This window comes from Chiloscyllium plagiosum, chromosome 15 (genome assembly GCF_004010195.1).
Source record: "Chiloscyllium plagiosum isolate BGI_BamShark_2017 chromosome 15, ASM401019v2, whole genome shotgun sequence".
NCBI lineage: Eukaryota > Metazoa > Chordata > Chondrichthyes > Orectolobiformes > Hemiscylliidae > Chiloscyllium > Chiloscyllium plagiosum.
In genome coordinates, this window is record NC_057724.1 from 9,195,599 (window position 1) to 9,218,179 (window position 22,581).

The 22,581-nt window shown below is 40.1% G+C and overlaps 1 protein-coding gene across 1 annotated transcript in view; it reads left to right on the plus strand.

The window, feature by feature from the left end:
* The first annotated feature begins 3,314 nt into the window (after positions 1 to 3,314).
* The window catches only part of LOC122557083 (sodium- and chloride-dependent neutral and basic amino acid transporter B(0+)-like), a 29,464-nt gene continuing 10,197 nt past the window's right edge, over positions 3,315 to 22,581 (plus strand). Inside the window, exons 1-10 of the mRNA XM_043704378.1 lie at positions 3,315 to 3,496; positions 3,705 to 3,858; positions 8,375 to 8,506; positions 10,671 to 10,838; positions 12,850 to 12,988; positions 14,739 to 14,871; positions 16,177 to 16,317; positions 17,920 to 18,148; positions 20,333 to 20,458; positions 22,427 to 22,545. Of these exons, the coding sequence (XP_043560313.1) occupies positions 3,425 to 3,496; positions 3,705 to 3,858; positions 8,375 to 8,506; positions 10,671 to 10,838; positions 12,850 to 12,988; positions 14,739 to 14,871; positions 16,177 to 16,317; positions 17,920 to 18,148; positions 20,333 to 20,458; positions 22,427 to 22,545 (1,413 nt within the window). The 5' untranslated portion in view covers positions 3,315 to 3,424. The remainder of the gene's footprint in view (positions 3,497 to 3,704; positions 3,859 to 8,374; positions 8,507 to 10,670; positions 10,839 to 12,849; positions 12,989 to 14,738; positions 14,872 to 16,176; positions 16,318 to 17,919; positions 18,149 to 20,332; positions 20,459 to 22,426; positions 22,546 to 22,581) is intronic.

Sequence of the window (22,581 nt, forward strand, 5' to 3'; positions counted from 1 at the left end):
CCAGGGATAGGCAAGTTAGCCAAAGGAAATGCATGTTTACAGGAGTGGGATATGTCTGGGTGGGATGCTTTTCAAAGGGGGCACATGGTCTATTTCCACACTGTGATGATTATATAATATCTGAAGAACGGTCACTGGACCTCATCAAGCAATATTGCTAATCATTCCCTTTGTCAAAACAGACTGTGATTTCAGTATTATCTTAGGGCTCAAAGAAAACCCCTAGTTTCTTTTGCCTATTACCAACCAATCTCTCTATTCCTTCTAACCACATCTTCTACAAGAAACAAAAGAGTTGGTGGACATCTTTGCCATTATAGTTGGGACCATCTATTAAGCTGCCTTTATTGCATGAGCCCTTGAACATAAAACCAAACCTACCCCTAGACCTCCCAGTGCCTGAATCCTGATCATTTTACCTCTCTCATTCCTCTCCTTCCTTCCATCATATATTTTCCTCCCTCATCAGTTCTGAAGAACGGTCACTGGACCCGAAACATTCATTCTGCCTTCTCTCCACAGACGCTGCCAGATCTGCTGAGTTTCTGTAGCAATGTTTTGATTTTGTTATCAATGGGATTGACGTGCTGTTGCTGGAACATTTCCACAAGTTCAAGTATATTTAGCTTTGCTGAGGGATATATGTTAGGAGAAAGTGAGGACTGCAGATGCTGGAGATCAGAGTCGAGAGATTGATGCTGGAAAAGCACAGCAGGTCAGGCAACATCCGAGGAGCAGGAGAATTGATGTTTCGGGCATAAGCCCTTCATCAGAGATATATATTGTTCATTTGAAATGAACTGTGGAAATGCATTGTTGAGATTTGAAACTGACACTCCTTTTGATGACTGAGAGCCTGAATAATTTGAGATTCACACAACAAGAGTGGATATCGACATTCAAATATGTCTATAGAAACTGCAATCTTCCATTCATCTTCAGTAAATGGTATATAGACTGGGTGCTGTTCTCTGTACTGAAATGTACTTAAATCTCATTAAGTTCTGCCCTAGAGATCTGACTCATCTAATTTAGCCAGTGGGTGAAACCAGACTGCAACAATCTTTGGCAAGTAATGAGCACTGAGTAAACCTGACAAATATTCCCAGAGCATTATTAAATACTCAAAGTCTTTGGCAACAGTCTGAAATGACACCAGTCTGTTTGCAACCTTGGAGTCAAAATTTACCACAAGATGATATTCCACGGCCATAATCATGACGTCTCCTTTAAGATCAGCTATTTTTATTTCCACAACATCAACCAACGTCACTCCGTCTCAACTGCTCTTGAAATTCTCTTCATGCCTTAATTTCCCTCAGCCTAACTATTCCAACACGCCCCCCAGTTCGTCGCCTACATCCAACTTCCAAAAAACTTCCAAGCACCCATGTGCACACAGAAATATTGGTCCCCAACCAAGCAAAGTCTTGATTTTAAACTTTTCATCCTTGTTTTCAGATCATTCCCCGACCTTGCTCCTCCTGAAAGCTTCTGTGTCCTCCAGCCCCTCCACCTACTGAGATTTCTGTGTTCGCCTCATTCCGCCCGCTTAAGCAACTGGACTTTAAGTGCTCTAACTACTGATAACAATGCCTACAGTCACCTAAACTCCGGAATGCCTTTCCTAAAAATGTCTTACTTTGTTTTTCCCCTTTAAGACACTCCTTAAAGCTGATCATTTTCATTACCTAATCTCGCCATTCTCTTTTTCTGTGTAACGCTCATGTGAAGCACTTTGTAGCATTTTATTACCTCAAAGATAAAGTCATTGTCTTTCTCCTGTGAAGGTTAAAGCGAACCGTGAATGTTTCATTCCTCACTTTCAGTATCATGTTTATGATGGTTTTATTTTATTGATTATTAGCACTCATTGTATCTTAAGGAATGAAACTTGTGCTGTGCTTCGTACCAATCAGAATTACAATGATATCTTTACCAAATACTTTACAAATGTAATAATCAATCCCTTCGAAGCAGCTTACTTCCAAAATTACTGCAGTTTTTGTTAGAAAAAAACTGCCGCACAATGTGAAAATATATTCTGAAACAGTTTCAGGGAAGTCCCTCCTACCCTGGACATACCGGTTTTGCAAGTTCCTGTTGAAACACTGTAATGTCTCATTGGTACAATATAAATTACTCAAAACACAAAATTCTTTACATGATATTATAAAATAAGTATATTTTACTCATTAAAAACAATGTCGTTTGAAGCTGATTTTTACCTGTTCAGATGATAATAATTTTGAAGTGACGTCCATCTCTAAGGTATAATGAAATGATTTTAAAACAATGCAATTGTTTTAAAATCATTTCATTATACTTTAGAGATGGACGTCACTTCAAAAATATTATCATCTGAGCAGTTAAAAATCAGCTTCAAAGGCCAGTTCTTGCAGCTCTACTAAACACAACTAACCTTTTTTAAAATAAATCACACCCTTTACCCAACTGGGTAACAATTACTGTGAATGATGTTCGTGAGAAAATATGTGGAGCTTTCAAATATTGGACAGCATGCTCAATGTTACCTTACCACAGATAGATTAAAGTGAGGAACTTCATTTAATCGAAATATCATCTGTCCACTAATAATGGAATTGTGCTGTTTTTGTGATGACTTTATATACATTTACTGTATTTTCACAAATACAAACAACAATAAATGTCTATCAATGTAATAGATTAACAATGTCAAGGTCAGTTGGTTCCAAGATCCAGTTAGATTTAACAGTACAGCATTGCTACTGCAACACAATGTAAATACGAAATGCACAAGATAACCATCACAGGTACACCGTAAGCAGTACAGGTACAACTGAACAGATTTCACTTTGCGGTGGATGTGAGCCCACTTGGAAGTGAAGCAGGTAGATTCAGAATAACTGGAGCATGACCAAATGGTCAGACTGCCAGTTCAAAGTCTGAAAGAAACTCAGGCACCAATAGATTTCCTTTAAGTTTCTGCATTTGAAAAGATTGTTCTATTTTTAAGCAACACGCAGTTCTGCTTTGCCTAACCTCCTGATTGATGCAGGTGTGTTTGATGTTTTCCCTTAAAAAGTTCAGCTCTACCTAACCTGCGGATACTGAATAGCTTTACTTGTTTTTAATTTTCAACCCTAATACAAATAGTTAACAATTGATCATGTTGTTCTAGCAGATCGATGTATTAATTGAAGAAATATTCTGGGAACTTGGATGTCATCATAATTGGAATAAACAGAGCAACACCCCTTTTAAATTGCATATAAGGAACTGGGTTCTGACTGTGTAACAGGCATAACCTACTGTGGAGCTGAGTAAACCTCAACAAGTGTCCCGGAGCAAGACAAAGTTGGAAGATCTTTGAACAAAAAAAACTGCTGAGTTTTCCATCCCACCCTCAAGAAACAAAAGAGAAATTCGTCATTGTTCAAAAATGGACAAGAAGCAATTGCCTTTACCTGGGTTCTTAAAGAAAGGTCAACAAATACAACTTCCAGAGAACACAGTGAGTATTACCAATTGTGAGAGTAAAGTCATGCAAAACCCTGAAAGGTGTTGTGGAATTTGACGAGTGTGAATTGTGGAGGTTTGCAGTAGGTTCCAAACTACCAACTGGTTACTCCAGATGGAGAAGAGCACAGTGTTTTTGTAGTTATATACTTTTACAGAGCAAGTGTAATTTCTGTTTCAGTTATTTCCTCTCTCTCCCCCAGGCTGCAACTAATGACCATGTAAGTGAAGGTGATGAGAATGTAGAACGAGGGAACTGGTCCTCGAAGGCTGACTACTTGCTCTCGATGATCGGTTACGCTGTGGGTCTGGGCAATGTCTGGAGATTCCCGTACCTGGCTTACAGAAATGGAGGAGGTACTGTAATGAAGTTCAAACTACAGGGCAGAGAAAGCAGAAAGAAATTAAAGGGGTCAACCATTGAAGTAAAAAAAATTCATTTCATTATAGCTGGAAACCCTTTAGTACGAGATAAATCATGTAGATTTGAGCTAAGTATAAAGAATACTAATTTGACTTAGCTTTAAACTGTACATTGTCTAGAAATTCTAGTGAGGATTCCAGATGCAAGTTCACAATGACATAATGATCAGCACTGCTGTTTTACAGTGTCATGGATCCAGGTTCAGTTCCAGCTTTGGATGACTGCCTGTATGGAGTTTGCATGTTCTCCCTATGACTGTATGGGTTTTCCCTAGCACTCCAGTTTCCTCCCGCAGTCACAAAGATGTGCAGGTCAGGTGAATTGGCAATGCTAAATTGCCCATAATGTTAGGTGCATTAGTCAGGGGTAAATATAGGGTAGGTTAATGGGTCTGGGTACGTTACTCTTCACAGGGTCGGCTTGGACTTGTTGAACAGAAGGGCCAGTATTTATACTGTAGGGAATCTAATCTAAAAAAATGTGCAGCCGAGTGAGCCATGCTAGCATCCAAGGCCAAGTGGGTTAGCCATGGTTATTGCTAACTTACGTGGTGGGGATGGGGGAGTCTTCCAAGGGTCAGAATGAATGAATGGCCTCTTTCCACTCTGTAGCGATTCTATGAATCATGCATGCAAATAATGTAAACTTCAATGATATTCCCAAAATAATCTTGAAAGTTGGGTTAATGCAATGCAATGAAAGTGATCAAAGGAAACCAAGAGCAGAAATGTCACAACATTTTTAATCAATACACTGTATCAAAGAGACAGAAAGTATTTTAATTCAGTTTGACATGAATTTGACAAGCTAGGTCTTCTCCTGCTTCACTTTGTTGATGGACTGAATTTCAGAACTAGAACTAAGCATTAAACATGCTCCATACATTCATGTATATGGACATCATAAATTTCTTTGGAAATTATGATATGGCCAATTGAATAGGTGAGACTGAAGACTCATTGATTATTCTGTGCAGTGCCAGAGAGAAGTCTTTCAGAATAGAGGGATGAATGTCAAACAGTTACATATTTTCAATAAAAAACAATACCTATGCCCTGTCCTTACAGAGGTTTAGAGTGCTAATTACTTTTTTTTAGAATCCCTACTATGTGGAAACAGGCCATTTGGCCCAACAGGTTAACACTGACCCTGTGAAGAGTAACCCATCCACACCCAATCCCCTGTCACTCTGCATTACTAATGCACCTTACCTACACATCCCCGAACACTATGGACAATTTAGCATGGCCAATTCACCCTAACCTGCACATCTTTGAACTGTGGGAGGAAATTGGAGCACCCAAAAGAAACCCACGCAGACATGGGGAGAATGTGTAAACTCCACACAGTTAGCCGCCCAAGGTTGGAATCGAGCCCGGGTTCCTGTAAGGCAGCATTGTTAACCACTGAGCCTCCATGCTGCCCCATAATAATCTAAAATTAAATTGATCTTCCCTGAAAATAGTACTTCTATGAAAATATCTCCAGCATTTGACATCCTTTAGAAATGAGTAATATCCAACTCCGGGGCATTGTCAGAAGGGGGTGAGACAGAGCACTGCCCTTTCACACAGACTGCTTAATATGTCTGGAGATCGTGCACAGAACTTCCAGCCTTTTTCTTCCTCATGTTTATGTGAAACATTCATATTTCCATATTATGTGTAACAAGAAGCATTTACAAAGCAACTTCTCCAATTTCTGAACAGAGCCCTACCCTTAGGAATCAGATTACAGGATGTCTTTAAATATATAATCGCTAAAGAATTATTCACAAAACAGGTTAGCTTACTCACATACCTTCAGCTCAGGTTTCCACTTCCAAGTCATTTCTTGCCTTAGTTTTGCTAGAGATGCGCAAGTATTGGGAATGCTCCTTTAAGTTAGTTTGAAAAATATTCCCATTGGCTTCTCTTTCCATACTTTAAGTTACAAGGAAACCTCCCATCAATATAAATCATTCCAATGAAATGTCATTGGACTATGGCACTTGAAAGTACACAGGTGTAAAAAATCTTTCTGTTTCCTGACCATCATGTGAAAATAGATAGGTGTAGAATGCAGATTATATTGAAATCTACTTCGCCGCTGAATGTGATACGTATCAAAACAATTTTAATACAATCTGCTCCCTATATCTCAGATCTTGAAGGGATTTGAGTATAGGAGCAGGGATGTCTTGCTGCAATTGTACAGGGCATTGGTGAGACGATGGCTGGAATACTGCAGGCAGTTTTGGTCTTATCTGAGGAAGGACGTTTTGGCTATGGAGGGAGTCCAGTGAAAGTTTAGCAGACTACTCCCTGGGATGGTAGGACTGATGTATGAACAAGGACTAGATTAGTTTAGACTATTTTTACTGGAGTTTGGAAGAATAAATCAGGGAAGTGAGGACTGTCATAGAACCCTATAAAATTCTAACCATGCTAATGAGAGTGGCACAGGGCTCAATGGTTAGCATTGCTGTCTCACAGCACCAGGGATCTGGGTTCAATTCCTGCCTTAGGTCACTGTCTGTGTGGGTTTCCTCCCATAAGCCAAAGATGTGCAGGTTAGGGTGAATTGACCATGCTAAATTGCCCATAGTGTTCAGGGTTAGGTGCTTTAGTCAGGGTAAATGTAGGGGAATGGATCTAGATGGGTTACTGTTTGGAGGGTTGGTGTGGATTTGTGCCAAATGGCCTGCTATAGGGAATCTAATCTAAAAGCAAATGCAGGAAGAATGTTCCCTATGGGAGGAGAAAGATTTAAAAGGCTTCTGAGGGGCAAGCTTTTCACACAAAGGAAAATTTGTAAATGGAATAAACTACTAGAGGAAGTGGTAGATGCAGGTACAGTTACAACACTTGGACAGGTACATGAATAGGAAAGGTTCAAAGGGATTTGGGCCACACGCAGGCAAGTAGGATTAGTTTAATATGGGAAACTTAGTCAGCATGGACGAGTTGGACCAAAGGGTCTGTTTCCATACTGTATGACTCTATGACTATGACTTTATGACTGGAGAGTCCAGAGCTAGGGGTCACAGTCCATATGGGCCATCTAGGACGAAAATGAAGACAATCTCTTCACCCAGAGATAGTCTGTGGAATTCTTTGCCACAGAATGTAGTTGAGGCCAAAATGTTGGATATTTTCAAGAAGGATTTAGATAAGGCTCTGAGGGTTTAAGAGATCAAGATTATGGTGAGAAAGTGGAAACAGGGTACTGTGCTGGATGATCGACCGTGATCGTAATGAAGAGAAAGAGCAGGCTCGAAGGGCCAAATAGCCTACTCCTGGCCCTAGTTTCTTAGTTTCCAATTTAATTCCCAAAATTCATGTGGTACTTTTAAATGAAATATGTAAAGGAACAACATAAATTGGTTTCATGAATTGTTCAATGACCTGCTTCACTGCCTCACTTGGAAAGAAGGTGAAAGTTGATTTTCTGTGCTCTCTGCCACACATTCTAACTGAAGTTCATTCAATAGCAATAGAGGCCACGTCAAGGTAGACGCATCAATAAAAGCCAATTATAAATTCAGGGAGGCTATTGCCTGTGGGTTTTCAGTCATTCAATTATAAAAAGTAGCTGAAAATGTGTTGCTGGAAAAGCGCAGCAGGTCAGGCAGCATCCAGGGAACAGGAGAATCGACGTTTCGGGCATAAGCCCTTCTTCAGGAAGAAGGGCTTATGCCCGAAACGTCAATTCTCCTGTTCCCTGGATGCTCCCTGACCTGCTGCGCTTTTTCAGCAACACATTTTCAGCTCTGATCTCCAGCATCTGCAACCCTCACTTCCTCCTCAATTATAAAAAGTACCTAATTTATTAAAGACCTTTTTTTGTTTCCCAAATTGTTCGGTTATTATTCACTGCGGATATTTACTTTATCTGGAAATTTGAACTTGCTCTACCGTTTACCTGAAGTAGTGGTGATATCTGATGAATTAACCATCTCTTTAAGTAAAGTAATTACTTTCATTCATTCATGGAATGAGTGCATCGCTGCCTGCCCCTAGTTGCCCTTGAGAAGGTGGTGGGGAGATTCTGTCTTGAACTGCTGCAGTCCGTGTGCTGTAGGTTGACCTACACTTGCTAGGGTGCCAGTTCCACGATTTTGACTCAGCAGCACTGACATAATGGCAGACTCTTCATTTCTTAGTGAGAAATCAAAGCAAAAGATATTGTATTTCAGATGTCATAATCAATTCCATTTAAATCCCATGACTGTGTAAACACGCATATTTACAGGTGCAATTTGTGACTTTTTGAGTGCTAGGGACTGGATAAAAAGAACCTGAATGTTAATTTCTCGTCGTTTGTTTTTGTATTCAATACTGAGTACCTTCTGCAGTTAAACTGTAATGAGCTTCCTCGTCAAAATTGTGTTCTTGTTCGTTAAATGTTCAGTCGCAAACGACATGAATTATCCCCTGTAACATTTTCTAACATTTCAATCTTTTTCAGGCGCATTTCTGATTCCCTACATAGTCATGCTGACACTTGCTGGAATCCCCTTGTTTTTCTTGGAGTGTTCCTTTGGGCAGTTTGCCAGCCTCGGGCCTGTGGCAGTGTGGAAAGCTGTGCCAATATTACAAGGTGAAAGTTTATTTAGCAACTAAGCTGAAATAATGCTATTTATTTCATAGTAATACTTTGGCTCCTATCATCAGATAGGAAAATAAGCTGGCCTTACTGAATTATTGTTGAAAATTGGATTTTTTGTACACTTTTAAAAATACAGACACAGATAATGATGTGACATGCACAGCAAATAAATATTTGCTTTCATCTTTTGCAAGATATTATACCCAACACAAATTCTCTACCTTTCATCTCAACTGATTTTTTTTTCCACTTATCCTGAGTGTGAATTGACAGTAGTTGGGCGGGGTGGCGGGGGGGGGGGGGGGGGGGGGGGGGCTGCCCAGCATGGGTTCCACTTGTGAACCAGCAGAAGGAAATGGCTATGGTAGGGGGTCAGCAACAATGTGAAGGAAACTGCACCCCACACTTTTACAGACAATGCCATCGGCCCTGCGTAAAGTTCAGTTCCTGGTTATAGACTTTGCATCCTGCCTCCTTTCTCCGGAACAGTCGAAACTTAACTCAGAGTATCTCCGTTTCACTTTTTTAAACCTTGAGGTCACTGAAGGTAATTCGAAGATTGATATTATTCATAAAATGTGGAGAAAGTAATTCAGTCCTGATGCAGAGCTGTCAGAGTGTACAGCTCAGTAGCACAACTAGGCTGCAGACTCCCCCAGGTCCTTAAACAGAGGAGGGGACAGAAAATAGACAAACACCATGTTCCTGCTATAGGAAAGTGGTTGTTAAACTTGAAAGGGTGCAGAATGGATTTACAAAAATGTTGCCTGATCTGGAGGGTTTGAGTTACAGGGAGAGGCTGAATAGGCTGAGGTTATTTTCCCTGGACGTTGGAGGCTGAGGGGTGACCTCATAGAGGTTTATAAAATTATAAGGACCACAGATAGGATGAATTGCCTATCCCAGTGTAGGAGAGGCCAAAACTTGAAGGCATAGGTTTAAGAAGAGGGAGGAAAGTTTGAAAAGGGACCTAAGGGGCAACTTTTTCATTCAGATTGTGATGTGTGTATGGAACAAGTTGGCAAGTTTTAGGATTGCGATGAACTTTCTTGGTCATTCCAAATTTCTGGAGCACGGAGCTCCGTGTGATTTATTGAATCAAATGTTTTGGTCAGGTCAATGAAGGTGATGAGCAGTTTCCGCTGTTGTTCTCTTAAAGATCTAAACCAGGCTGGACTTTCTCAGGCACAAGAAGGAGGTAATGCAGGAGAATGAGTATCAGGATTTTCCCTAAACCAAACAAGAGGGAAATACCTCAGAAGTTTCCACAACATGATTTATTTCTATACTTGGAAGAAAGTTATAAATGCAATATTCCTGAAGTTCGGGTGGAGGGGGAAGGGAAAATCCCGAAAATCCCTTTTTCTTCCTGAGTCCACAGGAGGAGTGCATGAAAGTTTCAGGTCTGAAAATCCCCAGCAGCTTAAAGGATCTTTCACCTTTCCAATGGCGCGTCAGAAACAGGGCAACCAATTTGCAGACAGCAAGCGCTCACAATAGCAATTTGGTAACTGCATAACTTTTTTATTATTTTACTGCTGTTGATTGACAGATAATTGTTTAAAATTTGTCACCTTTCAGGGAGAAAGCTGCTGTCTTTGAAATAGCACCATGTCTTTTTTAACACCCACAGGAGAGAACAGTAAAGAGAGCAATTTAATGTCACAACCAAACGGCAGTACCTGTAATATTGCAGCACTCTCTCTACTGCATTGCAGGGTCAGTCTGTGCACAAGTAAGCCCACAACCCCCGTTCATCTTGAAGTGAGAGGCCTGTGAACAGAGCAATTGACAAAAATATAAGCATTTGCATCGAGCTGCTTTGTAATCAAGTGAGATCATTCTAATGAAATATTTAAATACCAAAAACAGCACAAGTTTTGGACACCACCCACCTCCTTCTCACCAAACGACAATCAGTGTATACACCAACCAACTTTCCACTCTTTCAATGATACTCTGTCTTCCCACTCTCTCAGTGTACCCTGGTATTCTCCCTCATTCTCAATTTATCACTCCTTTTATCCTTATTTAGTTCTAGAGAAAGACATGCACACAGGCAGTAGTTTGTTAATCAATTTGTTTGACAGTGAAAAAAAACAAATACTGCCATTAAAAGTTTCTAATTTACATTGCTTTCTCTGTCCATTTAAAGGTGTGGGAATCACCATGGTCCTAGTATCGACATTTGTGACCATTTACTACAACTGCATTATCGGATACAGTCTGTACTACCTGTTTGCTTCCTTCCAATCGCCCCTGCCGTGGGCAGACTGTTTCAGTTGGTGGGGAGCAGATGAAAAATGCAGCAGGACTCCCAAAGGTACAGTGCTCAATTCTACTGGAGAAAGTATAGATACCTGGAGAAAGTGAGGACTGCAGATGCTGGAGGTCAGAGTTGAGAATGTGGTGCTGGAAAAGCACAACAGGTCAGGCAGCATCTGAGGAGCGGGAGGATCAGGGCTTATGCCTGAAACATCCTGTTCCTCAGACGCTGCCTGATCTGCTGTGCTTTTCCAGCACCACACTCTCAAGAGTATAGATGCCAACTGTTTATTTTAAATTCAATACAGATTAAAATTGTTAAAGAAGCAAGAACTTAAACTGCTGATTGCAAGGCAACCTATGTCATTCATCCCTGTACTTTACATGAAATTATTCACTCCTTACTCCCAGTCCAACCCACTCCCTGTCCCTAACACTGCTTAATAAATAGCACAAGACTCACTTACCACACTCCAAAAGCGGCCACTTTTTTTTGGTCTACTTCATTAACATCATTTTGTGGTCATATAACATCTTGAGTCTAACAAAATGCTCTGAGTCACATATGTTTAATTGAACGTTCAAAACTGCACATCCTCTTCAGTTAAAGTTTAGCACAAAGTAGGCTGGAGCCAGTAATGCAGAGCAGCAGCTATGTTAAAGGCCCATGTTAATGAAAATTCCAAGCCACTATATCTGCTGGATCCTGTTAGTATCTTCAAATAAATCAGTGTCTTCCTCTGCAATTCCTTCTAGTTATATATTCCACACTGACCCCCTTCATTTCTCCACCTTTGGCCTTTTAAGTTTCCACAGCAGAACCATGACTGATGGAAACTTACTCAGCTTCCCAAATCCCAATTAAAAAGACTCAATACATAAGGATTCATTACAACTTGTGTAGTTGCTAATTTTATTTTACAAATAGGCTGATGAGACTAATCTTCTCCATTGAAAGTATGCTCTCTAATTTGTTTGTCTGTAAACAATATGCATCCTCTAAATCTGGCTGTGGGACTCTACTCCTTAAAGAGTCCTTTCGTACAGCTCTCAAAGTGGTATCAAGAATACAGATCTCCCTGCCCACAAATCAGGATTAGCAGACCCCTGTCAGGGTACATCGTGCTATTTTTTGAAGGGGGATTTCTACATTCATTGGCAACATCTATTGCCCAGAGGGTAGTTGAGAATCATCCACATCGCTATGGGTCTGGAAGCACATGTAGGCCCAGTCCAGATCAGGATAGCAGTTTCCTTTCCTAAAGGGCATTAGTGAACCAGAGGGTGTTTTTTTTTCCCCACAACAATGTGTTTCATGGTCATCATTCGACTCCTAATTCCAGATTTTTTTTTTGTCTTCCACTGAATTGAAATTCTACCATAGCAGAATTCAAGGCCAGGTTCCCAGGACATTATCTGGATCAACAGTCCAGCGATGATATCACTGGGCCATTGCTTTAGTCAAGTTTATGGATACATCATTGCTGTCTTTGTGATACAAAATGGGAGCATTTATATGGTCATAAAGCAGGAGAAATGAGGACCTATGTTTCATTGTACATTGCAATCCTCAAGACTTTGTCTTCACTAGGACTGTGCAATGGTCAATCCTCACCATACTGTCATGGAAGAATACATCTGCAACAAATAGATTGATGAGGACAAAATCAAGTAGATTTTTCCCTTTTGTTGACAGCCTCAGTTCATGCTACAGATCCAGTCTAGTAGGTATGTCCGTTAAGACTTGGCCAGCTCTATCGCCAATCTATAGAGGAATTACTAAGTTACTCTTGGTGATGGGTATTGTAGTCTTCCACCTAGTGTATATTCTGTGTCCAGTGCCACAGTCACTGCTTTCTCCAAGTGTGATTCACCATTGAAGTATGTTGGTTCATCAGTCAAGACGAGGAATTGGAATCTAGCAGTGCAGAAGTTGACTATTATGATTCCTACATTGCAAAAGCTTCAAAAATACTTCTTTTACTGTAGAACACTTTGTGATTCCAAATGTTGTCACTTCCTTAATGAAAATGCATGTCTTTTAGTCTTCTAAATTCCATATTTTCTAGATCCACTCTGCAATCTCACTCTGAATGATGGATATTTTGAAATTGTTAATACAACATGGCTGCAGACAAACAATGAAACTTGTCCAAATGGATCAGAAATCTCCATTCCTCACCAGGGTCCGAGTGAGCAATACTGGGAGTAAGTACGTGCTGTGGAGAGCTACACCTATAACCTGCATAGCTGGACCAGTAACTCCTCTTGAGACACTTGATTGCTGAATGCCTTGTTTAATCAATGAAAAGAATGTATAAAAATGCAATTGTCATTGAGAATTAAATAGGTCAGGGCATGGACAAGCATTTACAGTCATAGAGTTGTACAACATGGAAACAGACCCTTCAGTCCAACAAGTCCATGCTGACCATGTTCCCAAACTAAACCAAGCTTTCCTGTTCATGTACTTATCCAAATGTCTTTTAAATATTTTAATTGTACCCACAGCCAGCACTTCCTCAGAAAGTGCATTCCACAAGCAAACCACCCTCTTTTCTAAGCAATTTGCCCCTCGTGTCTTTTTTATATCTCTCTCCTCTGACCTTAAAATATGTGCCCTGGTCTTGAAATCCCCCATCCTAGGGAAAAGACAACTACCATTAACTTCATCTACAGCCCTCATTATTTTATAAACTTCATTCAGGTCACCTCTTACCCTCCTGACTCCCAAATGGTATATTGCCTCCAAAGAGCCAGGAGGAAGAATATTATGGAGTTGGCATAGGATATCCTGTGGGGAGAACAAAAATAGCCAGCAGTTGGCATCCATAATAGAACCAAGGACATGTTGTGGTTCTTCCAACAAAGTCTCCAGGGCTGTGCTCGATGGTGGAGGATCATTAGCCAATTTGGTAGTGGTTCGCAGTTGGACCTTCATCAGAATAACCATCTTTCAGTTAGTAACTGAGTTATTTTCAGAGAGGGAAGGGCCCAAACCTCCAGAGCCCACTCTGATTTACCTGTAGAGTGCCCCCCCTCTGGTGATGGTCCACCTGCAGCCCCATCAATCGCAGCAGCAGTGGGAAGAGGCTATTAGTGGTTATTAATTGTCCACTTAAGGGTGTCCATTGTTAGCAGGATGGAAAAGCTAATCAGAAGCCTTCTTTCCTCACATTTAATCAAAATGGATGCAGAAAGGCAGCTGGATGCTCACTCCCCAATCTTCCTGCCCAATCAAATGCCTGCTCCTCCACCTCCAAATACCACCAGAGAGTGTGGGTAATTCTGCCCGGCAACACTGTCCCTCTCTCTGCAATGGTGTCCAGTATTTTATATTTGCACTGTGCTAATCTCAGTTCACAAATTTCTATATTCTTTATGCTCCTTTTACTTGATGGCAGCAGAAAATAAAGACTGGGTAGCATAAACACAAAGGAAATAAAGATGAAATTTAATTTTAATCTATTGCCAATTCACTTCTAAACACAGTATTCACTCTCTTTATATTTCAAATCAATTATTATGGGTGGCACAATGGTTTTATGGCTCAGTGGTTAGCACTGCATTAGGGATGCAGGTTCAATCCCATCCTCACACGTCTATCTATGTGGAGTTTGCACATTCTCCCCGTGTCTGCATGGCTTTTCTCTGGGTGCTCAGGTTTCCTCCCACAGTCCAAAGATGTGCAGGGTTAAGTGGATTGGCCATGCTAAATTGCCCATAGTGTTCAGGGATGTGCACATTAGGTTGATTAGCCATGGGAAATGCTGGGTTACAGGGATAGGTTAAGGGGTCGGGTCTGATTGGGATGCTGTTCAGAGGGTTGGTGTAGATTTGATTGGCTGAATGGCTTGCTTCCACACTGTAGGGTTTCTATGATGAAGTGTTATTGTCTAAAAAATCAAATGCAATGAATAATTTGCACTGACAAGACTTTTTTTTTCATTTTATTTAGTAGTGTGGCTTTGCACCGTAGCAGCTCAATAGATGAGACTGGGCCGGTAGTCTGGTATTTAGCCCTCTGTCTGCTGCTAGCCTGGATTATAGTTGGGATAGCACTATCTAAAGGAATCAAATCTTCAGGAAAGGTAAAATGACTGGTTGTGAATAGAATTAAAATTAGTGACAAAATAAATTTTTCTGCAATGATACATGAATAAATTTGTAAAATGGACAGGCTTCTGCCCAAAACATCAATTTTCCATCTCCTCGGATGCTGCCTGACTTGCTGTGCTTTCCCAGCACTACATTCTCGACTCTAATCTCCAGCATCTGCAGTCCTCACTTTTGCCAGGTTTATCTCAAAGCTAATACTAACTCTCTCTGCGGAGAGTGTGAGATCTGCAGTTCATGAGCACTTTGGGCCTGAATAGGATGTGGGCAATTTTCTCCTGTGTGATGTAACAGCCACAGATTAGGCATTTTTCCACACGCGACAACTTCAAACATGATTTTCTGTTGAAAAACATGAGAAATTAGAGCTGGTTACAGATTGGCAAGGGAAATCAGCATCCTAGTTAAACATTAAATTGACAGATGGACAAATGAAATAGAGAGTGAATCAAAGGATGTTATAGAGAGAGACTAAGGGAAGGGGAAAGACAGGAAATTTCAAAGAACAACTTTATACCTGAAGTTCCATGGTGTAGATTGTTCAATTTCAAGATCAGAGGTTGATTGACTTGAGATTAACCAAGTGTCACTTCATTAACAAGGTATTTACAGTTTGTTTCATTGGATGACTACATTTCTGTCATGTTTCAAGTATGTAGTATATGTGTAAATCCACTAAGCTGTTAAAATTAATAGGAGGCTAGAAGGCATTTGTGTAAAGCCGACAGCAGAATATGACAGGAAGTTGATCAAATTGGAGAGATTTCTAGCTCACAGCTCTTTATCCCAGAACTTGCTGGTTGATTTGCACATAAATAAGTGTTACGAACATATCATTCTTGCAGCACGATCCAGACTAATACTTAAACTGTGTTAAAAGTATCTTCACAGTAGTCATTACTTTTTTATTTAGCTATTGGTTCATTCTCTGCTTTATTAGTTTGTCATTAAATTGGATGCAATTGATATACTAACAGGAAAATCTAACAACAATTTGTGGGTGGCACGGTGGCACAGTGGTTAGCACTGCTGCCTCACAGCGCAAGAGACCCGGGTTCAACTCCCGCCTCAGGTGACTGATGGTGTGGAGTTTGCACATTCTCCCTGTGTCTGCGTGGGTTTCCTCCGGGTTCTCCGGTTTCCTCCCACAGTCCAAAAATTGCCCGTAGTGTTAGGTGAAGGGGTAAATGTAGGGGAATGGATCTGGGTGGGTTGCGCTTGTTGGGTCGAAGGGCCTGTTTCCACACTGTAAGTAATCTAAACTTACTCTCTCTGGTCAGGTGGTTTATTTCACTGCAACATTCCCTTATCTGGTTCTCATCATACTTCTGATCCGAGGTGCTACTCTGGATGGAGCCTATAAAGGAATTGAATACTACATTGGATCCCAATCAAACATCACTAAATTGAGAGATGCTGAGGTAAATATGCCAGGGTAAACCAAATAATTTCAATTATGTTATTCTGTTAACCTTTAATTTCCTGGTTAATTATTAGTTGATCTCATGCAAAAGTCGACCCACTATTTTTGGCCAAAAAATCTGGAATTTTCCATATATCTCGAGTAAATAGCAACCCTAGTTCTTCATAGATAACAAATCAACATTTATGAGTCAAGGTATTATCCTGTACATAAATGTTGCAATGAGGAAATGAATATTTTTTCATGCTATTATGTGATTTGATGTAAAATTCAAACCAATATTAGTGTATGGGTTTCTTAAGTTCATTATTAAACGAGCTCTATTACTGGTATAATTGGTATTCACGTTCTGTATGACCATTCTGTTTCACTCCGGGCCTCCAGTCTACTCTATTCTGGCCCTCGGCTGCACCAATGATGTCATCGCCGCTCCAAGGTAAGTGCTTTTTTTTAAAAAACGTGAGAATAACAAGAAAAAAAATTGGACGGAATAACAACTAATTCGTTTTTGTTTCAATTGTCTTTATCCAATAATTACCATCATTCATTGTGTTTTTTTTTCTTTATTCGTTTAGAGAGCAATTGGGCTTCTGCTAATGATATGGTTTTTTGGACTGTAGCATGAATTTCAGCCCCTCAAAAGTTGTTTCTATGTAATAGTTGACCCCATAAGTTTAATCTTAAAACATAGTCGAAAAGACTCAACTTTTACATGAGGATATGCAGTACATGTTTGAAGTAAAATTTGTGCTGCTCTTGAACTTTAGGGAAAATTGATTTCAGTCACTGTATTCTGATTGCTTTAGAATTAGAAAGTATTTGTAAGTGAAAGCTAGCAATGAAAGTTAATGATTTAATGTGTGCTGTCTAAGATGTAGCCATTTGCAGGTGGAATGGGATTACAATAGCAGAATGGGCTGTGATTAAATGAAACAATGATTGCATAGAATGACATATCTGTATTGGAATGGACAGAGTAGATTACAATTATAATGGCCACCATTTCTCTTTGCTTGTAAACAATCTGGTAAAAGATTATCTGTTAAATATCTAAATATGTTAGCTGGGAAGCCACCAAGTAACAATTAAGACAATTCAACAAACTATTAATTGACATTGAGATTTGATTGTTAGTTTTACTACAATTCTGATGGAGTTCTGGTGAATCTTCGATTTGTGCTGCTTTCAACGATGGTGACAGGGGCTTACATTAAGCTGAAACTGAAGCTTAATTAAACACAGTTCTGAAGAAGGATCACTGAGCCTGAAGCGTTAACTCTGATTTCTCTCCACAGATGCTGAGATTTTCCAGTGGTTTCTGCTTTTGTAACTTAATTTAGCTGTAAGTTTCTTGTAAACAGAGCTGTGCAAAGCTTTTGATCCCCTTTTGGGAATTGGAAAAGGAAAATGAATAAATGTATGTCATACTATTTAACAAAGACTCCATTGGCTGAAGGGATTTTCATTCAGTCAGCTCACCATTGAGCTCTGAAACTACTTCCCACAGATTACTCATGGTTAATGCAGTGTTACCTGTCACAGTTCAGAATGTCATGCAAAAAAGTCCCACAGCTGATTAACTCTGCTTTCTATTTTCCAGGTCTGGAAAGATGCTGCCACACAGATTTTCTATTCACTGTCAGTCGCTTGGGGAGGTTTAACAGCACTGTCATCCTACAACAAATTCCACAACAACTGTTATACAGATGCCATCATTGTCTGTATTATTAATTGTGCTACCAGTGTGTTTGCTGGGTTTGCCATCTTCTCCATTCTTGGACATATGGCTCATAAACAAGACAAGCTTGTTTCAGAGGTTGCCCAGTCAGGTACCTGCCCATTCACCTTATCGTCTTTTGTTAAGAAAAAGTGTTAGATAAAATTGTCCGACAATCTCAGCTATTCCACAGTCTGCCTCCTATAGTTTTACCTGGTAATAGTTTAAGGTAATAGTGCTGTAATCTAAACAAGCAACAGCAATGCTAACTGTTAAGCTGCTTGTGACAAGAATAATAAGGATTTGCAAGAATATCAACGAGTCTCACAACTTAAAACATCTTGAACAACATAATCATGACTTAATATAATCATGGCAGAGTGTGCTGACAATCAAGTCTCATATTTCACACGTCATCACCAATGTGTACCCACCCAAATAAAATCACCATTTACCAGACAAAGCACTATTCACGATAAAAGTAATTTACATGGTTTTGTCATTGATGGGAAAATAGTTTTATTTATTGTAAACAAACTTTTTCTTTAACAGTTGGCAAAATAAGATTACTAACTTACTAATATGTGGCTTAAGTTATACCCATTTGAAACCCAAACACATACCCATGCTTTCATTCACAAATAGGACTGACAAAAAATAGAATAGTTTCATTTGACACAAATGCTATGCATGGGAGAATATAGATAGGGAGTAATGAATTCTGGTGCTCAAGACCACAAAAGTGGATAGTTAAGTCCAAGATTATTTTGATTCTAGCACTGATGACACGATGTTGTATGCAGAATGATGGTTACTCTTCAATTCAATTGCTGATTGGGTGTACCTGGGTCTTACCTTGCATTAGAATTCTTTCAGAAGGTCTCTCGGTTTTTATCTTTTCACTCAGAGAGAGATGTAACAGGAAATGCTTCTTGTTTATGGCCTCTAATCTACAGAAAATCACAGCTGGACCAATCTAAAGGCTGTTCTCAAGCAATGTTTCCTTAGCTCAAAGGCTCATGGTGTCACTCTGTCTCAAAAGTGCCCACCTCATTGCTCTGAAAACTAATATAGAATGCATAGCTAGTGTGTCCACCACACAATCTCACTTGATCTTCAAGTTGAAGGAGCAATGTAATAATCCAGGTGCTTTTAGCTACATAGCTATGTCCAGCTTCCATTTTCCAGTTTATTGTCCAAAAGAAATAAAATGCAGTCCCTTTCAATATTAGATTCTTTTTGAAGGTAGGGAGGTTTATTGGGCAAGGTGATATTTTTGCTTCTCATAACTAGTACAATGCTAATATGATTAATGTTTCCCTAGCTACCGAGTATGAAGGGGTTGTACATCTTTTTCCCAAGATGTGGGCATCACCGGCTAGGTCAGTATTTGTTGCTCATCCCTAATTGCCCTGAGAAAGGTGCTAGTGAGATGCCTCCTTGAATCTCTGCAGTCCTGCAGCTGTTAGTTCACCTACAGTGCTGTTAAGAAGAGACTTCCATGAGAAGAGTTTGGGCAGATCCAAGCTGCTCATGCTGTGCAAGGAACTAATGCACCAATTAGCACTTACTTGGAAACATCACTCTGATCAACTCCAAGATAGCTTCTATGAGCAATGAGAAATGGTCACACTGCCACAACGATTGGTAGAGTAGGGTAGAGGGTTCTATACTCTGCAGACAACTGTGATAAAAACTTGAGGTGCACAATAACTCAGGAAGCCCAACTGGAAAGGAGTATCTTTTATTGTTGAACACCAAAATAGAGCCACTACAGTCCACAAGCTAGTCCCGGCCCAGGGCATGCTATTCTACATACCAATCTCTGGGTCTGCTTTATCTCTTTTTTTTATTTAACCTGTTCGGAGATGTCAATACAGACCTTTGGAGGCAGGTGGAACTTGAACCTGGGCCTCCTGGTAAAGTGGCAGGGACACTACCACTATAAAGGGCTCAGGTGATGAGTTCCAGCTGGGCCGACCCTTGCCTGTTACGAAGAGAACTCACACATGTTGAGCTCCACAGGGAGATTCCTTCATGATTTACCATGTGTCTTGTAAGGAGTTGTCACAAGGTGTGAAATGAAAACTGCCCTGTTAACATCTCTACCCTCACTGTCCCTGATATAATAAATACAAAATCTCAGGCTGCAATATAAATTCTGAACAAAAGTTATATTTTTTTGGTAAAATGGATTGTCAATTAATTAATATGTCTTAAATAAATGGTGCAATTTACAGTATCGTTAGCTTATGTACCATTAATTACACAATTTCTCTTTTGATTCACTGTCTAGGTTTCGGTTTGGCTTTCATTGCTTACCCAGAGGCCCTTGCACAGTTGCCAGTGGCACCTTTATGGTCCATTTTATTTTTCTTCATGTTGGTCACTCTGGGACTGGATAGTCAGTTTGCAAGTATAGGTAAGAGTCACATTATTTCCAAGTATTTCCTTCTTTAGTTATCCCTCACATATCACTGATTTAAGTATTCAGGGCGCTGCATCTTTGTGGGGCTACATTATGTATAGTTATTTATTACTTAAAATGTACACTGTTCTACCTCTTTTAGATCAAAATGAATGGCACTTGTTAACTTGGAAGCCATTTACCACAGTTTGCTCATTTGCACAACCTAATCCCACCTTAATGACATGCTTCCATCGACATGTCACCTATCTTTTTATCATTGGCTACCTTGTATAAATGGCTTTCCATGCTGATATCTAGGTCATCTGTAAATTTGGTGGACAGTTGAAATCTCTCTACAAATTCATGGAGGGCATCAAAAATCCCACCTGGTCATTTAGAGAATTGACCGATAATACCTACTCTCTCTCCCTGCCACTCATCCAACCTCCTTAGCAGGGTCAATCAATGGCCTCAATTTCAATGAGTTTCAACTCTAGCTAACCATCTCTTACAAGGAAACTTAATCAAATGCTGTCAAAAAGGCCATATAAATAACAACCTCTGCAGACATTTCCTTACCCACAACTTTTATTACCCCTTCAAAGAAATCAATCAGATTCACCTATCGGAAGGATGTTGTGAAACTTTAAAGGGTTCAGAAAAGATTTGCAAGGATGTTACCAGGGTTGGAGAATTTGAGCTATCAGGAGAGGCTGAACAGGCTGGGTCTGTTTTCCCTGGAGCATCGGAGGCTGAGGGGTAACCTCATAAGGTTTATAAAGTCATGAGGAGCATGGATAGGATAAATAGACAAAGTCTTTTCCCTGGGGTGGGGGGAATCGAGAACTAGAGGGCATAGGTTTAAGGTGAAAGGGGAAAGATGTAAAAGAGACCTAAGGGGCAACTTTTTCACGTGTGTGTTGTACATACGTAGAATGGGCTGCCAGAAGAAGTGGTAGAGGCTGGTACAATTGCAACATTTAAAACGCATCTGAATGGGTATATGAATAGGAAGGGTTTGGAAGAACATGGGCCAAATGCTGGCAGGTGGGACTAGATTAAGTTAGGACGGCACGGTGGCACAGTTGCCTTACAGTGCCAGATGCCTTGGTTCAATTTCTGCCTCAGGCAACTGTCTGTGTGGAGTTTGCACATTGTCTGCATGGGTTTCCTCCGAGTGCTCCGGTTTCCTTCCACAGTCCAAAAATGTGCAGGTCAGGTGAATTGGCTATGCTAAATTGCCTGTAGGAAGAATGTGCAAAGTCCACACAAGCATTTGCCCAAGACTGGAATTGAACCCAGGTCCCTGGTGCTGTGAGGCAGTAGTGCTAACCACTCAGCCACCATGTGACCCATTTCTGTCCATTTACTCATGACAGATTTGTACCCTTCACTCTGGAATCTCAGTTGCACCCATGAAGTCAGATTTGACTAAATCTGGGATCGGGGAAATGGTTTCACATTTCTCCCTTTTAAACAAAACACTGAGTTCAATCATGTTATGATCACTGCGAAGTAAATATTTCACTGGCCATTAAACTCTTAATTAATTCTGGCTCATTAATTCTGGCTAATTAATCTAATATGAATCTTATTGGTTTTGAATATGTTAAGCTGTATTATGAGGGCTGTGCTGCAGTGCCCCACACTGAAGATATTCATGACATTTTGGCTTTTTCACCACTGTGGTATGGCACTGAGGAGCTTACTTGCAGAGTGATAAAGTTATCAACTTGTCCAAAGGTCAGTTTAAATGATTCCTGTAGTCCTGGAATAAAGACAACTTGAGTACAAGCAAGCCTTGTGATGACATTCTGTTTATAATATTGTAAAGGCCTGACCCAGACCACTGAATGCTTCAGAAAGTGAGCATTTAGTGAGAAGACTACATCATCACCAGGCTTTCTGCTGTAATGGTGGATTTTAGTGAGCTGTGGAAATTATTAATCATTGATTGCATTTAATATTTTGTTTCTTCAGAAACAATTATAACAACCTTGCTGGACCAGTTCCCTAACTTTCTACGAACAAAACGCATTTTTGTGACATCTGGCGTGTGTTTGATATTTTTTTTCTTGGGCCTTGTATGTGTAACACAGGTATGCCTGTCTTTTAATACTGTGTATCGTGTCTAC